The sequence below is a fragment of the Pezoporus wallicus genome, unplaced genomic scaffold (assembly GCF_028554395.1).
Source record: "Pezoporus wallicus isolate ANWC-B61680 ecotype Strahan unplaced genomic scaffold, APGP_CSIRO_Pwel_v1 contig_3486, whole genome shotgun sequence".
NCBI lineage: Eukaryota > Metazoa > Chordata > Aves > Psittaciformes > Psittacidae > Pezoporus > Pezoporus wallicus.
Window position 1 is genome coordinate 6,936,055 of NW_026642292.1, and position 17,210 is coordinate 6,953,264.

The 17,210-nt window shown below is 42.1% G+C and overlaps 1 protein-coding gene across 4 annotated transcripts in view; it reads left to right on the forward strand.

Moving 5' to 3' along the window:
• The first annotated feature begins 2,016 nt into the window (after positions 1–2,016).
• The window catches only part of BAZ1A (bromodomain adjacent to zinc finger domain 1A), a 61,480-nt gene continuing 46,286 nt past the window's right edge, over positions 2,017–17,210 (forward strand). For 2 of the 4 annotated variants that reach the window (XM_057428676.1, XM_057428677.1), the window contains exons 1-3: positions 2,018–2,289; positions 2,985–3,134; positions 10,835–11,113. In XM_057428676.1, the coding sequence (XP_057284659.1) occupies positions 3,022–3,134; positions 10,835–11,113 (392 nt within the window). In that variant the 5' untranslated portion in view covers positions 2,018–2,289; positions 2,985–3,021. Of the gene's footprint in view, positions 2,290–2,984; positions 3,135–3,666; positions 3,909–10,834; positions 11,114–17,210 lie in introns of those variants that run through there. The other 2 variants (XM_057428678.1, XM_057428675.1) reach the window with 2 other exon arrangements.

Genomic DNA, 17,210 nt, shown 5'->3' on the forward strand with positions numbered 1-17,210 from the left:
TGAATTCTCAGAATTAAAACCCAGTGAATCCTCAACAGACTTAATAGACATTAGCTGCTGTCATAAACATCGTTCTAGCTCCTGCTGACCTTAGTAGGAGCAGAATCAGAGCTTGGATTTATGATTTTCAAAGAACAGAGCTGGATTTGGAGGTGAAAACTGAATGAACTGCTCCTGCGTATCCTATGAACATGAAAACAGAGTGCAACCTTATTACTCAGTGAGGATCTGTTCTCTGGAAAATTGCCGAGGGAATAATGAGGGAGGAAGAACAAGAGGAGGAGGAAAAGGTGAGAAGAAAAGAGGAAGAGGGCAAGAGAGAGCAAGAAGGAAGGGGGAATTTGCTTTTGATGTCACAGTTCTATCAACTCATGCATTTTTCATGTGTACCAACTAGTGCTAAAATAAGGCTGTGCTGACAATGTAAGCACAGAAACAATCAGCTAAGTTCCCAAACACCACAATACTGGCTTAAAAATAATAAGATTTTAAATAATGAGAAATTCAAAGCTCAAAGCTTTTATTTCCCTTCTAATTTGTGAGTCTTTCGGGTTCAGATATTCAAGCTTTTCTCTTAAATTTGGTATTTAGAAATACAGTGATTTTTAAGGAGACCTGAGGTTCCAATTTAATCACATCTGCTGAAGAGCTAGAGCTTGAAACAAAGCTCAGTGTTGTGAAATCTTACTGTAATCATAAGAGCTAGCAACACTCAATGTCATAACCACGGTGTGCTATACAGTTTTGACGCAAAACTAACTAAAAATTACCAGATGTTAGGTAGAAGTGCATTAACTGAAGTTGCGTTTGTGCCCTTTGCTAGAAAGTCATTAAAAACTGAAAGTGAAGCCAGCTGGCAAATGTAAATAAACCGGTGGGACTCAGGAGTTAACCTGTTTGGTAGCTCAAGCTTTGTATTTTGTGAACTAGAAAGAGCCAGAATTAACATTTCTCAGTGCTTTTGATTAAACCTGAGCACTTTTTAAACCAAGTAATTCACGAATTGGATGTAAGCATTCTCTCAGGTTTTAGTCACGCATGCTGCAGCAGCACCGATCGTTGCCTTTACTTGCAGAGGTAAAGAAAACAACCTATGTATGGGTGCAGGAAACAACACACCTTTATTTGCAGGAGCAGCACTTGAAGTTGTAAGCTTAAATTATTTAGAGCTCAGCTTTCAGATATTATTCACATAAGAGTTCTGTGAAGTTTCTACAATTATTTTAGATTTTTTTTTCATGTAAGCTCTGGACCCTGCAATAGTGAACTATAATGGATGTGAACTTTCTGTGTTTTTGTGTGTTCGAGCTGACTAGCACTTCTGAGAACACAAATTTGATTTTTGAGAATACAAGTTTTATTTTTTAATTACCAATGGCACTGTAAACGCACTAGTGTAAAAAACACACACACAAAAAAAAAAGGAAAAAAGAAAAAAGAGGGGTGAAAAATGAAAACCATGTAGTGATATTTTTGGTGAACAGGAAAAAAATGTTAAAGGGCCCACGTACAACGTGTACGCTCATCTTAATTGTATATAACTTAACTTTCAGCGAAATCTATCCGTGTGCCCCTGTGCGCTCTGACAGGACTACGCTCCTGGCTTTTGGGCTCCGAGAAATGTCTCCGGAATTGTACTGTCAAACGCCGAAACCACTACGGACGAGCCCGAGCGGACAGCCAGCCAGCCCGATCGGGGACGCGCCTGGTCCTGCTAGGCAGGGCAGCTACTGGGGACAGCGAGTAGGTCGCCCGGGGCTGGTGGTCCCCAGCTGCTCGGCTGCTCCTCGGCGCCCGGTTGGGAAGCGCTGGTCATGCCGGTGGCAGGAGCCACGGTCGGGCGAGCAGCGCCGCAGGCTGGGCCGCCCCGTATTGCCTTTCCGCGCCATACCGTGCCGTGCCGTGCCGTGCCGCCCGCAGCCCGGCCGGCAGCGCCGTGCGGGAAGAGCCGCCTTCCCCAGCCCGGTCAGCCGACTCAGGCCCACCCCACGCACCGGAGGTCTCAGGCTGATAATTAAAAAATGGAGGATGCGCCCTCTCAGCCATTAATTAATAATGTAGTTCGCTGTCTTCCTGTGTGACACACGCTGGAAGGCACCGAGCGGCCAATAAAGATGTAGGGGAGAGCAGAGGAAGGCTCCTCCCCGCAGCTCTTCCTGATTGAGGGCTTGAAGAAGTAGATCAAAAACTTCCCAGGAGCCGGGGGGGGCAGACGAAAGGGCAGAAAGGCGGCGAGGGCACGGCGCTCCACACCGGCCGAGCAGCGAGGGCAGCCTGCGGCAGCGCCAGGTGGGCCCCGGAGCCGGGCAGTGGGGGGGAATCGCTCTGCGGCGGGCCGGGCTGCAGCAGTCCCCCGTGCCGCGGCCGCGCTGTCTTGCGGGCGACAGAGCTCGGCGGCCGCCGGGCCAGGGCGCGGCTTGGGGCGGGAAGGGCGAGGACCCCCATTTGGCAGCCGCCCGGCAGGAAAAGGAGGGCGGACGGAGGGCGATAAGTGGTCGACGCTGCCCCTCCTGAGTGTTTGCTTTGCTGGGAGGAGGCGGAGGCGGTGGGGGAGTGGAAGTTGGTGTCCGGCCCGGGGTGTGTGGGTCAGAGGCGGGGGAAGGGGGCAGCCCGGGGGCAGGGGAGCCAGAGGAGACAAAGCCCGGCGGCGGTCGGGGTATCCCCGAGCCGAGCACATTGCGCGGCTGAGGCGGGGGCGCTGCCTCCGCCCGCTGCTCAGCGTCATGGCCCCATTGTGAGGCAGAGGGAGGCGGAGGCGGGAGGAAGGATTCGCCGTTCGCTCCGCGCTCAGTCCCAGGCAGGCAGCGGCGCGTCAGGCACACAAAAGACCGCCGTGCCGCCGCCGCTTTCTCCCGCTTCTTCTTCGGCCCCCCCGGGGGGAGGGACACGCCGAGCCCGCTCCCTCCTCCCCGGGCCGGGGGCCGCCGCTGCCCGCACTCGCTCACTCTCTCCGCATTGTATATTTTTTTCCTTCCCCCTCGAAGCGGGTCCTGGGGCAGGAAGAGAGCTCGGAGTGGGGCGATGCCGCTGCTGCACCGAAAGCCCTTCGTGAGGCAGAAGCCCCCCGCCGACCTTCGCCCGGACGAGCGCGTTTTCTACTGCAGGGTCACTAATGAGATCTTCAGGGACTACGAGTAAGAGACAACCCCTGTGTCTGTGTCCGTCCTGCCCCCCCCCCCCACCCCCCCGACGGGAGCGGTTGAACGCCGAACGGCTGACACCTGGGCGGGGAGGGAGGGGATTCCCCGGCAGCGCCGCGGGGAGCCCGGCCGGGGGGAAGCGCGGGGCGTGAGGGGGGGACGCGGCTGACGGCGAGCCCGCTGCCTCCCGAGGAGCGGGGGAGAGGGGCGGATCTCTCGCCCGGGGCAGGGGGAATCCCTGCCCCTCCTCGGCGGGGTATCCCACGGCCCCCTCCCCTCGCTGGAAAGGAGGGGAGCCGGCTCCTTCCCCTCCCCTAAACCCCGCTCCTTCCGCGGTGTTGCCCCTGCCCCCTTCGGGGAAGTGAAAGTTGCGCTTGTGGGAGGCGGCGGGCGGTAACGAGCGTCTGCGGGGCCCGGGCTCTCCCCCCTCCCCGCCTCTCCAACGGCAGCCGCGTGTCGGCGGCGGACGGCGCTAGGCCGCCCCGCGGAAGCGGCCGTGCCGGGGCATCAGGGCAGCCCCGCCGGCATGTGCCGACCGCACTATTGTGGTGGTGGCGGCCGGGCGGGGGGCGCCGCCGCCGCCTGCGGATCCCGCCGGGCTCGGCTTCCCGGCCAGCTCCCGCTGCGGTTAGCCTCTTGTTACCGGCCGTGGGCCGGGTCGGGGAGCCGGAGCCGCCGCAGAGCCCAGGGCCGCGCTCGCTCCGCCTTCACGGGGAGCCGCCGGCTCACCCGGTTGGAAATGGCTGGCGGGCCCCAAGGCCCGGTCAGGTAGGAGAGCGAGGGGTCAGTGCACCTGTCCGGCGGGTGCGGGTCCCGCAGCGCTAGCCTTCCCTTACCACCGCCAGGGCTTAAACACGGCCTGAAACCGAGCGGGAACACCTCTGCCCTCAGGACCTCTCCTCTTAGAGACGTTTGTCTCCCTCATTCCGTCCCTTTTTACCTTTTTCCCCTTTCTCTGTGTCTAAAGAGACTAGTAGGAATTACGCAATTGTCGTTAACGGCGTTAACGACATCCGAGCGTATTGCACGTGGAGTCCCGAACTTACTGCGCTGACTATCGCTTGTAAGAACAGCGAACAGAAAGTATTTAGCAAGACTTTTTTTCAGACGGTGGTAAAAGTGTTTTCACCCCCCCCCCCCCCCAGTGTGATCCAGCCGCATCCCCGCCCTCAGAAAGGCCCCAACATCCAAACTCTCCTTTTTTTAAAAGACGTGCAGGCTAATGAGATTAAATCTGAAATACTTTTCATTTGCAGCACATGAAATTAGAGCACACCTAAATCTTTTTCGTGTTTAGGCTTGTTTTTCTTACTCAAGTACACTTCACCTAATAAAATTTTTAAAGAAGCTGGATTAGGTAGCTTTGAAGAGTAATGCTTTACTGTTTCCTGGACAATATACTGTGGGGGGCAAAGGGGTGTAGAATGTGATGTTGGAAGCTTCGTAAGGAGTGTTTTCATTATAGGGTGTGTAAGAACCTAAGGAGCAAGAGCTGACAGCCTCCTGTCCTTGAGGGAATTAACTCCCCCTCCCCCAACTTCCAATATTCGGAAAGCTGCTTTTCTGGTTGCAGTTATTATTATCACATAGTTAGATGAGTTTCATGTATTTGTTGACACTGTGCTGAAGTATGCTTCAGGTATGTGTAGCTTTGTTAAAATTTCAGCATGAAAAGTATCCTTTTAAAATACCTTTCTGCTCTCAGAGGGTTTGGTGAATATTTTAAGTCCTCTGACAGCCTTATTTATGCTGCAGAGATGCTGTCACTAAGAAGTAGTATGAAAGACCAAATTCCATAGTTAACCAAAGTTCACAAATTAAGGGATAAATTTAGATTTGTGTTCACACAGGCAATACCTAGAAATGTCAGCGGGTGGTTACCTCAGGGGTCAGAGCTTAGAATATGGTATTTGGTAAAACTCTGCAGAAAATTCTGCTATGCCTCGTTTTTTTGGACGTGTGGGGCAGAGTTGGTTGGTTTGTTGGGTTGTGGTATGGTATTTTTTTGTTTGTTTTTTTCCCTTTTTTTTTTTCCCTTTATTTAATTTCTGGCTTTTTCTTTTTTTTTTTTTTTTTTTTTTTAGATTAGGTAAAATTGGTGCTTTGGATTGAGAAGTTTAGCATCTTTTATTTAGAAAGGTGTCCTGGAACAGATGAGTAAGTTTAGATTGATGTTAGTTGCTCGTGGCATAATCTACTGGAAAAAATAGGGTCACCTGTCAGCAAGTTTTTCTCTGCTGCTTGCAAGTGATACTTCAGATAGCTAATGTCTTCTGGAAACAGCATTTCCCATTTCTTTGTCTAAGCAAGGGCAATTAGATTAATAGGCGTAGGGAAGGCCCACTTTTAAAAATTGTATTGGCTGTTTCATGAAAGAAGACCGTTGTCTAAATTGGGCTTCAATTTAGACAAAATTCTGCAAATTCTATTGCAAATCTACTTTTGCAATAGAAACTTGATTTTTTTTTTTTTTTTTTGAGGGGAGGATTTAAAAATTACAGTGACTAGATCTAAGTGGGCTGTGAAGAATACATGTGGTAACCTGGATTTATCCCCTTCCTCAACTGTATGAACACACTTAATTGTGACAAAGGTTAAGACTTAAGTTATTCTGTTTTTTGTTGGGTTTTTTGATTAGCTTTCTTTTTCTCTTGTAGAGCACAAACTTAGTATTGAAAAGATCTGTTCATGCCCATGACAGCTTTAGTAGAGATAAATACAAATCTTAACATCAGTATTACTCTTCTCTGTATAAAAAATAATTATGTTAATGTGAGGAGAATTTGGTAAGATGAATATTTTGTAAAGTGACTTTCCCGTTAATCATGTATTTAGAATCACAGAATAGTTAGGGTTGGAAAGGACCTTAAGATCATCTAGTTCCAACCCCCCTGCCATAGACGCTGCATGCTATACCATGTCGCCAAAGGATCAGTCCAACCTGGCCTTGAACACTGCCAGGAATGGAGCATTTACCATTTTGGGCAACCCATTCCAGTGCCTCACCACCCTCACAGTAAAGAAATTCTTTGTTAGATCTAACCTGAACTTCCCCTGTTTAAGTTTAAACTCATTGCCCCTTGTCCTACTGCCGCAGTCCCTGATGAACAGTCTTTCTTCATCATCCTCTTAGGCATCCTTGTAGGCCCCCTTCAGATATTGGAAGGCTGCTATGAGGTCTCCAAGCAGCCTTCTCCAGGCTGAACAGCCCCATTTCCTTTACAATATGAAATGTCATCACATAATTTTGTAACCCTTCAAAAGGGGGTGCAGTGAGGTGGCAGTGTTTGATTACATTTATCAGGACTAACAGGAACTAGGGGAACTGATGTTCTTTGTGGTTGGTTGTACTCCTGATTAGAGGGACAGACCTGAGGACAGACACAGTAAGAGTCTCTGCAGCCACAGTAGTAGCTGGAAATGCAATTACGGGGGATGTATGAAAAACACGTTAAAGCAGTGGGATGTTACCACCAGTCTTTGACACCTTGTCTGTGAAAGTTAATAGCTGATGGAGATGTGTTGTGAAAGCAACTGTTAGAGTATGGGAAGTTTTGCTTGTGAAGACAGCCTGAAAAAGGAAATGATGAGTAGTAAAGATACATGGTAGGAACATTCCTCATTCTAAAATGCAGGGGGCAAAGAGCTGCTTTGCATCTTCAAAACTTATTGAAACTTCATTATAGATTGGCCTGTGGAATTCTTGGTTACAGTAAAAACTAGATCTGTTCAAAAGACATTTTAAGGTGCCCTATAGTTAAATTAGGTATTTTTTTCTGTTGTTGAAGAGAAACTTATAACTTGAAATATACTCCTGAATGCATGATTAACATGTAAATATTAAGGAATAAATCCTTTCCCTCTCCCTCTCTTTCCTCCCTCCCTCCCTTTTTTTTTTTTTTTTTGTTTCTTTTGGGCATTATTTTGTGATGTGTTATTGATCACTTGGCGAGACAAGCCGGAGTACAAGAGTACTTTTGTGATACAGAATGACAAGGTTGGTGTTCTGTGATGACCCTCCTACTATAGACTAAATAGACTGTATATGTTAAGGGCTCATAGGGGCTTCAGGATTAAAATTAACAATTATTATAAATTAGCCATTCCATTTTTTTTTCTCCCTGCTTTTTCTTCTAATTTCACTTAATGTGACTTTCTCATATTTTACATTCTCCACTATATAATTCTTCTGTTTAAAAAAAACCCTCCCAGTTTGTTTTAAATATATGCTAAGAAAATGAATAAAAGTAAATGGTTTGAAAGAAATGTGTTCTTAGCAGCACACTAAAAATAAAGTAGATCTTGGACTCAATGGAAATACTTGGTTAGTTCAAGTTATTTCTAGGCTGAATTTTTACATCCACTGCAAGTAAGCACGGAGATTGCAAGTAATTTATTTCTGTTAAAAAACTGCCTCCTATCAAATACCTACCAAGTAGCAGTATTAAACTACTTCTCAATGATTTGCTGACAGTTTTTCCGTTTACACTACCTTGTATGGAAAACTGTAATATAAACGAAAAAAGACATTCAGCTGAGAAGTCAGCATTAATTACTACTACAAAGGCAACTCTGTTGCCTTTAGTCCCTGCTCCTCCAGTAGTTGAGCTGATAACCGGCATCTTCACCAGGGCACTGCAGTCCCATTTGACTACTTGCAGGCAGGTGGGACCATGCAAGTGAGCTTTGTGGACATGTTTTGTATAAACTTCCTTCTCCATGTTGTCAAGTGTTAGATCTTGAACCAGTGAGGAAGCCCCAAAGATGGTAATACTTTGGTTAAAGATGTATGTAAGGCTTCAGATGTGATGTAGCAGCAGATGCATTTGCTGTTGTGAATTTAAGCTGAATGTAGAATATGATCAAGTGCATTATTACTCTTTACTAAGTAAAGGGAAAGGGGTATCATGGCTGTTGCTACCATTCACTTGGTTTGCTAGCTGTTGTGTCTGCTCTTCATAAATAGTTTTGTGATAATGGACACTGAGGGACAGAAAGAGTACTGCAACATCTAGTGCTCTGCTACTGGTTTTTTGTTTTCTTCTCTCTCTTAAACCAAGTTAAAGTGAGATCCTTAAAACACTGGAATAAAAACTATGTTAACAGACTAAGCCACAGATGGTTTTGATGTGCTATAGGTAATGACTAGCTAAAGACAGTGCTTTCAAAATAGAATGTTTTTTTTTTTTTCTCCTGTAAGTTGACAGGGGAAAAAATCCACACAAAAGAGGAAATGAGGGAGAATGAAACTAGAGGCACAAACTATTCTTGTATGCAAATGGCACAGGTTTTCCTCAAATATGTTTCAGTTAAAGTAATTTTAGAATTTTGCACTTGTGATAATAATGGTCAAAAAATTTTCGAGAAGGGGTTTGTTGCGTGGTGTGGGTTTTTTTAAGTGTGTTTTTTTTTTCCTGCCCCCCCCCCCCTTTTTTTTTTTCTTCCTGTAAGTTCAATGCTGTTGCTTTAAATAGCATGACTGTCCGGTGTCCCTTCACAAAGAATAACAGCAGCTCTTAAAGGGACACTGCCAGCGTCAGCCTCAGCCTCTCTGAGACAGGCTCTGCTCATTCTCTGAGCTCCCTTCCTCTTTTCTCTCTCTCTTTTTTTTTTATTTCTTTTTAATGTCATATTTTTTTGAAAATTGTGTTCCAATGCTTTTTTAAATAACTCTCAGGGTGTTTTTCACTTTTCTGGCTAAAGATAATGGTCAGGAACCTCTTTGGCGAGACACAAAAATATATGTAGAGACACACACCTGCATGAAGATTGAATAAATGTTACTTCATCCATTGAAGTCTAAGACTACTAAAATTGTCAGTCGAATACAGAAGTATAGCAATGTTGGGCAGGGAGAGACCTGAAGAGATCATGTTTTACGTATTCCATCATCTAAAAAAGAACCCAAAAGAAAGATAGGTTTTTGTCTAACCTGTTCTTCAAAATATTAAAGTAACTATACCTTAAAGGTAACACACAATAAAATGCAATAAAGATACACAAAGAATGAGTGTCGGACATCCATTCTTTATATATCAAAGAATAATGTCTCTTGTTCTCTCTCCTTTGTTGTTCTCCTTTTCTTGTTTAGAATAAGCAAACCCAAACTATTCTGTGTTACTTGTGAGTGTTGGACCCAAGTACTGTAAAATATTTTAGATGCAGGTAGTATAAAAATCTGAAATTTGGTAGCTATTAAATATTATTCAGATAATATATCTCTTCTGTACTTTTCCCCTTCTTGCAGCTGATGTTCTTCCTAAAGCATCTCTCATTCAGAGGAATCCTGTGCTCATACAGAAAGGATTATCTGAGCCAGGACCCTCCATTGTCCTCAATCTGGAATTTCCATTTTCATTTACAAAATGTTATGGTTCATCTATCTGTCTGCAGTGAGCATGGTTATCTACAAACTGATGCACATTTGCCAGCTTGAGTTTGCAAGGCAGCCTGCAAGAAAAAACCTCAGTATTAACTGCCCAGTTCTCCAGCTCCACTGCTGGGAATGATTTATGCTGCTCTACCCTCTTAAAAATGAGAGCCCTGCACAGTGTATTTTATTTATTTATTTATTTTTTGTAAATGAATGAATTTTCAGTGTAGGTATCTTGTGTAGCATTCAGTGTTCTGAAAGTACTGAGTGTCCTATGAAATAGCTATGTTGGACTGATACAAGGCTATGTTGGACTGATACAAGGCTATGTTGGACTGATACAACATAACTACTATGTTGGACTGATACAAACCTCCATTTGTCCTGTTGTGTGTTGCCTACTTATTCATACTAGTCCATTAAGATTTTTAAAGGAGGGCAGATAAAAATCATTGCCTGAATTGGAGCATACTGAAATATTGCTCTGCAGTCCGATCACTGATCCATAGTGTATGATATGTTTTTAACATGGTTTTATGAATAGCTATATCATCTACTTCATCTACAGTGTTTTAACTGCTCTTTGTCTGATACTTGTCAAAAATTGATAGATATTGACTAACAAAAGCGGCTCTTTCTTGATTCCTATATAATAACTAGTAAGCAAGCAACAGCAGTGTAATTTTTAGCATTAATTAGAAATACAGGTAAGGAAGAGAATCAATATGTGCTAATGGAACAAGGGAGGAGAAGAATCTAGTTAAAAAATACTTTAATGCTTCTTCTGAGAGAAATGCAAACAGTGAAGGAATAAAAACTATTTAGAGAACTACTTGACATTAATATTTTACCTCTCCCATCTTCTCATTTGTGAGCTAGGGCACTCAAAATCTGAAAGTTACTCAAGTTTCAACATGTTTCTGTGATCTTAAGGTTATTTTATGTTTGTGCACTTTTAGACCCTCCTCTTGAAAATATTTGTGGAAATGTGGGGAATGTGAGGAGGATGTGACACCTATTAAACACAGTGTGATTATTTTCATGTGTCAGGCTTCTTCTATATGAACATTTGTTTGCAGCACTTCCAGGTCTTGATATTAGTGTAGCCTGTAGTGAGAGGAGACTTTGGTTTTACAATAGCAATTTAACGTGCTGTGGCTAAAAAGTGGTAAATAACTCTTGATTATCCAAAAGCCTGTGCAGGAGTAAAGCTGCTTTTTCATTTCAGCCTTGTAAAGGAAATTTGCTTTTGTAGTAATTGTGAACAAATTGAAAATGTTTCTCAGAACTGAACTGTTTTCTTTCTTCCTTGCCTTTTCAGTGATTTTTTTGAACGCATTATTCTGTGCAACAGCCTTGTGTGGAGCTGTGCTGTCACAGGTAAACCAGGACTCACATATCAGGAAGCACTGGAATCAGAGAAGAAAGCCAGACAGAATCTTCAGAGTTTTCCAGAAGCACTCATCATTCCAATTCTCTACTTGGCCACCCTTACACATTGCTCCCGGCTGCATGAGATCTGTGATGAAATCTTTGCTTATGTCAAGGATCGTTATTTTGTTGGTGAAACAGTGGAAGTAGCTAGAAATAATGGTGCAAGGTAAGTATATTTAAAAATAAATACATACTTTGTTTTGGTGAAGGTAATTTTTGTGTATGCTTCTTGTAAACCAAAATCAGGATAATAAACATCAAATGCAAAGTGAGGTGTGATGCTTAAGCTAGTGGTACTGTTACTGTTCCCTACTGTTAATTAAAAGTAGGATTGAATTGCTGGGCTTGGTATCTCTTTCCTTAGCTTAGAAGCAGCTGTGGAAGCAGGATAGCTCTCTTGGGTCTGGGCACTGCAGTTTTTTGGTCTGTGTAGTGGATTTGCTAAGGAATGTCAGCTCCCAGATGTGAGAAAGGTGGATTGTTTGTAGAATGGCATTTAATGAGAAACTAGGGGAAGCTATGGATTAAGAATCGTATGAAAGTTTTGATGAATCTTCCAGAATGTAATTCATCACATGGTGTTTTGTGTACTCAGAATGGCCTAACTACTAAAAGCTTTGAAGTATCAGTAGAAGTCGGAATTTTTCTTTTTAGGTAGTAGCGAAAATTGTGACTGCATTCTCAGAAGTTGGGAATTAATTGTAAAATGTTTGTAGTAGGCGATTATCTGGGATTTAGTGTGATGGGTTTTTTTTCACACTTGGGGTTAGTGTTGTGCTTACTGTTACACTGATGTTTATATAGCAAATTTTTTGTTATCCTAGTTTGATTAAAAACATGGAAGAATTTTGAGCTTCAGGTGCTTGCTTTCTCATGTCACTGGTACATGTGGTTTGTAGTGTAAAGAAGTTGTTTTACAGCATGTAAATAGCCTGATTTTTTTTTTTTTTTTTTTTTTTAAAGCAGCTTCTGGGAGAGGGGGTAGAGAAGGTCAATGTTTTGTCTAAATGAGTTTGTAGTTTCACCTAACGCATTTAAAATGGGAAAGGCTCAACATGCTCAACTTGGAAGTGCCTGCAGAGCATGTGCTAAAGCCTTTGTGGGTTCAGCTTATGCTGTTTTGTTGTTTGTGGGGTTGTTTTGTTTTGCTTTATTCAGGAGGAAGGTACCAGCTTATACTACAGAGTCAGTGGGGTTTGTGTGGGTAGCCTGTGGTCTCAGCGCATAATCTGGTGATAAGAATGGGCCAGTTCAAAATGGTCATCGGAGAGCAGTTATTCTGTATGAGACTTTCTAGTGGCTAATACAGATTTTATTTAAGGCAAATTTTGTACTACTCCGGGAATTAAAATTTGTGGTGAGCTGCAGGGTGTAAGTTGTATGGAAATTTGTATGAGCATGTACATAAGGTCAGTGCTTAATAGAAAAGCTTTCTGTCTCTTCCTTGCTCTATTCCTTTCAACCAGTGAAGTCACAGTCTGCAGAGCCAGGACAAGAATAAATTAAGTAGGGTACTTAAGTTGTTTTCTGAATTTCTTTCTGAATGTATCTGAATATTTGTTTCTGTCTTTTTCATCTTTATATATGTCTAATGGCTAGACTCAGGTTACCACTAGTATTACAGTCATTTTGCTTGAAGTTGTGTGTTTTGTTTTGGTGGTGGTGTTCTTTCTTTTTAACTAGAAACCTGAATATTGTGAACTGTCAGTGTAATTCAGGTGCTGGTTTTTGTTTGCTCAATGAAATGCCTTTGTTTTCAGTCCTTGAAGATACTGTCAGTTTCCAAGCTAATGGCAAAAAGAATGCTTTAGAAGAACAAGCTCCTCCTCCCCAAGAGATCAATCTACTAGTTTCTAATCTTTTTTGCTAAAATATTTATGCATATGCATCTTAGCTTTTTTTAAAGTAAAAGTAGGCTTATGTGATAAATAAGTCTGTCTTGTTTTTTCATCTTTTGAAATTCATAATTATTTTGCTCTTCTTTTTAGACCGCCATTAATCAGTTCTTAAATTTGATTAACAAAATGGTGTCTACTTACCATGTAAGCTAAATTCTGTTCAGATAAAGTTGTGACATGATTATCTCTCACGAGAATCACTATAATTTATTCTTTTTCACCAGACTTTAATTCCGTCTTCTTGGTTATTCAAAGTTGTGTTGAAGTATGTATCTAAAAATTTTGTGTTTATGTTCCACTTTCACAGATCAATGTATTCATAGGATACAGGCTAGATTTCTTAAGCCTTTGGGGTAGGCTAGATACCATTCAAAATACTGAAGATGCAGATAGAATCTACTGTTATCAAAAATATCCCTGCTAGAGGTTATATGTTTTAAACTACATAAGTATAAAATTCTGTCTAGTGAAATGAAGCATGAAAAATTTGCTGAAGCTGATTGTATGCCACTGATACTTTAGCCAGATGACAGTGGAGAGTTAGTTCAGGCTTTTAATACCAAATCCAGGAAACCGAGCAAATAACACTAATGCAGAGGGATTTGTATGCTTCCAGATACATAATTAAAGAATATGAAGTGGGAGGAGGTGAAGCATTGTTATTCTGCTCAATTAACAGTTGACTTTGACCTGTATTTTGAAGTACTATGTCGGGGATTAAGTATACTGACTCATGTTACTTGTAAATAACATGGCTGTTGAACAGAGCAATTTGCATGTCTGTCGTGCAGCTACTTTTTTGTGATCTTTTCTAGGAAAAATGATCACAGTCCATCTACAGTGTAGTAGCATCCTATAAAACCAACAGAATTTGGCAGATCATGAAAACCCAGTTGTGTCATGGTGTTGTGAATGCTTCCACTGAATTTATGTATGAAGTTTTTTGCACATGTCAATAGGATCATTTATTTGCATAGCTTAATGCAAAGGTTACAACATAATGTATATGTAACCAGTGGTGGCTCAAGCAAGTTAAGTATTGACATTTTATAACCCCTAACTTTGCACATGTTATATTCTTGAAGGATAGATTGCTTTGATGCATCTTTCTAGATTTTGAACCAAGTAAATTGGAGGGACCCAAACACTAGCAGGGTTAGTATTTTGGCTTAAAGCAGATGGTTTTGTCTTGAGCTTATGAAGTGGTCTGTAGTACTGTAAGCAGTAGACAGGTGATCTATAAGTAGTAAGAGGACAAGTGCTTTGTGCAGAGGCTAGTTAGAAGATGGTTTTGGTTGAGACTTGTTCTTGTGGCCAACCTGTGAGTTCTGGTTACAGAATCTGATATCCCATTGCTTTTTCTGGCCTTATATCTCTATCAGGCTCATTGAGTTTCTAGCCTTATGTTGTGCTGCTCAATTTTGAATTTGGCTGCTTCTGCCTTGTTGCTGAAGTCTGGTGGGAGGAATTCATTCTGGGAGATATTCTTCTGTCTTCCTTTTGTTTTGGTATGTCTGGTGTCTTAAGAGACCTTAGCAAACAGAAATAAATTGTAGAGAAATCTCCCCCAGTCCTCTGATGTGTCTTGTTAAGGTTGTCTCTGAAAATGATGTGCAATTTGGTAATCAGAAACAACAAAGAGAGAATTCTGCTTCTTTTTAACCCTTTCTGATGATGTATTGATTAAAAATGACCAGGTTTTGTTTGTTTGTACGTGTCCAGCTTTTCTGGCCAAACTGGGTGTGACTTTTCTCCAAAGTGGCAGCTGTGCTATGCTTTAAAACAGTAGGCACTTGAATTTCCATTTAAAGAACTGTAGGAGTTGTGTAACAACATTTTTCTAGTAGTGTCTGGGTACAAGACAAAATTATTTGAAATATTGGTCTGAAACATAATATAAACTTAATTTGAGATTAGGTTTTAAGTTTGTCTGGGTTGCCAAGGAACTGAAAACAGCTGACACTGTAAGTACTGTTATTCAGAATGTCAATTTGCTGCTTATGGAAAGTAATTTATTGAAAAAGGCATGGAAATCATTATTATATAATATATAAATCTCAAATTGTTGGGGGAAAAAATATAGCAATATTTTGTGTTAACCACGATCACTTAAGATGTAAAATAAGTAGCCAGTGTTTTAGCTTACACTTTATTGAAACAGAGGAAAAAAGTGGACCACATCACTGGAATTGCTTCCTGTATTTGTGCATCAGAACTTAGTTGAAGACCCGTAACATACTAGTTGTCCTTTTTTCTCCACAAGGAATGGCATCTCTTGCAGTAACCTGTCCATCTGTTGCTGTCGCAGAACTGCGTTGTATTGTTGGTACTTAAAATTTGTGAAATTGATTTTCAACGTCTGGGCCTCTGAAGTCAGTTACCTGAAAGCTGGGGTGTGGAAGGCCTACCTTAAATAACCTCAGTGAATGCCTCAGGCACACCAAATAAAACCTTCAACAGCCTAACTCAGTCAGCTATAGGACCTGTTCTTTTCTGTTTGAGGTCAGCAGTGTGTTTTTTGTTTTTTTTTTAATGATTGTAATTTGTTGGAGCAAAAGCTAGATTTAAAGCATGTGTAAACAGCCAACTCTGATTTCTCATCAGTGTTCTGAGTCTGGTGCTATCACAATAAATAATGTCTGTCTTTATTAGGGTATACAAGTGAGCAATGTGATAATTAGCTAATTGATCTATAAGCTTGCAGTCTGACTTGAGCAATGAAGAGATCTGAGGTTTTAGGTTGGGCAACTCTACTAGCTCTTCAGCTCCCCCTCTACCCACCCTTAAAAATAGCTTATATGACAATGTCTGCCCTTCCCCACAGAGGTTGGGGGACAACCAGTTGTCCATCAATTAATGTGCAACTTAATTAAAAGTCTTAAAGGTTGCTTAAAGGTAGTGTATAAGAAAGAAAAAATCATACAGAACATGGCAGATACTAAAAAGGAGTATCTTTTTTCTTTGGATTTGACCACTAGATGACACCCCTGCAAAAGGGTGTTTGTCTAATACTTGTGAGCAAGCAACACTAGAATGCTTTAAGATAATACAGTGTTTTTAAAATGAGCCTACTAGCAGAACTAGTAGACAAAGTTCTCTGTTGAGAAGATTGCTGCATCTGATCACACATTGGGTATAGGTTGACATCCTTTCTCTGCTCTGAATGATCTGATGTCGACCACTGTCAACCTGTAGGAAACTTGATAGAGAAGCCTTCTCTGTAAGTGAAACTTCTTTTTTTAACTCATCAATTGTTTGGCTGGTGTTCCAATGCTTTAGGTGTTCGTAGTGGATTAACCACTGCATTAGGCTAATTAAAAGATTTGCATACTGATTTCATGTCTGTAAGCCTTAACTGGGGCACAGGAAGTGTGTTGCTAGTCATGACTGTGCCTAGCTGATAAGGAGTTAGGATGATAGAAGATAAACCGTGTGATAGATAAGGATACTGCTGATTTTCCAACTTTTTCATTCAAACTGGCAACAAGGTATTACTGGCTTTTATATATAGTTGTTTTCTGAGCACTCGGATAAGTTAATATGAGACTACTAGGTAGTAGAAGGCAGTGTCTTCCACTCTGATGAGCTACAGTGAATGTGTTGGTGGACCACAATTTACATTTTCCCCTTTGACACGCAGGCTGCAAAGCTGACTGGATGCGGACGCACTGGGGCTAATGTCTAGAGAATCAGGAAGTTGTTATAGAGTGTTTCTTGTAGTGATAAGGCTTAAGCCTAAGTGCATACTAAGAAAGTTTCCTACTTTATTTCAAAAGGTGAGTTTGAATTCAAGTAGCAAAGTTAGTGTGATGCTCATGAAACAGCATAGCTGACATTATGGGAGAGCAGCTTACGCATTCATAGAGCAAGGACAGTTTGCACTCTTCCAGCATTGCTGTTTATGGATCAGTAAACTCCTGGCTTGGAAAAATCGTGCTTAAAGATTTTGCTTTCCATTGCCCTTCAGTCCTTTGAGATACGAATATATTTGTATTTGTTGACTAATAATTACATTTGTGTTTGACTAATGGAAGCTATGAGATGATGGTATCTGGGAAGGAACCTGCAACTCCTTTCTTATAGATTGTTGAACAGCTATACAACTATTCTGGGGCACTGCCACTCTCTTAGCTTTCATTTCTGTGCACACACTCTGCTTTTTTAACTATAAATTTAAAGGTACAGGTTTTGGTTTGTGTTACGATTTTTGTTTTGTGGTTTTTAAATCATGCTTCTTACTAGTTTCTTTGAAACATATGACAGCCAGACAAATGAAGATGCTAGAATTCGAAAATAGCAGCTCTTGCTGTACTTTAGGGAACCACTATGTGCATAAGACTTGTCTCCTTGTGTGCTTTTGTTATG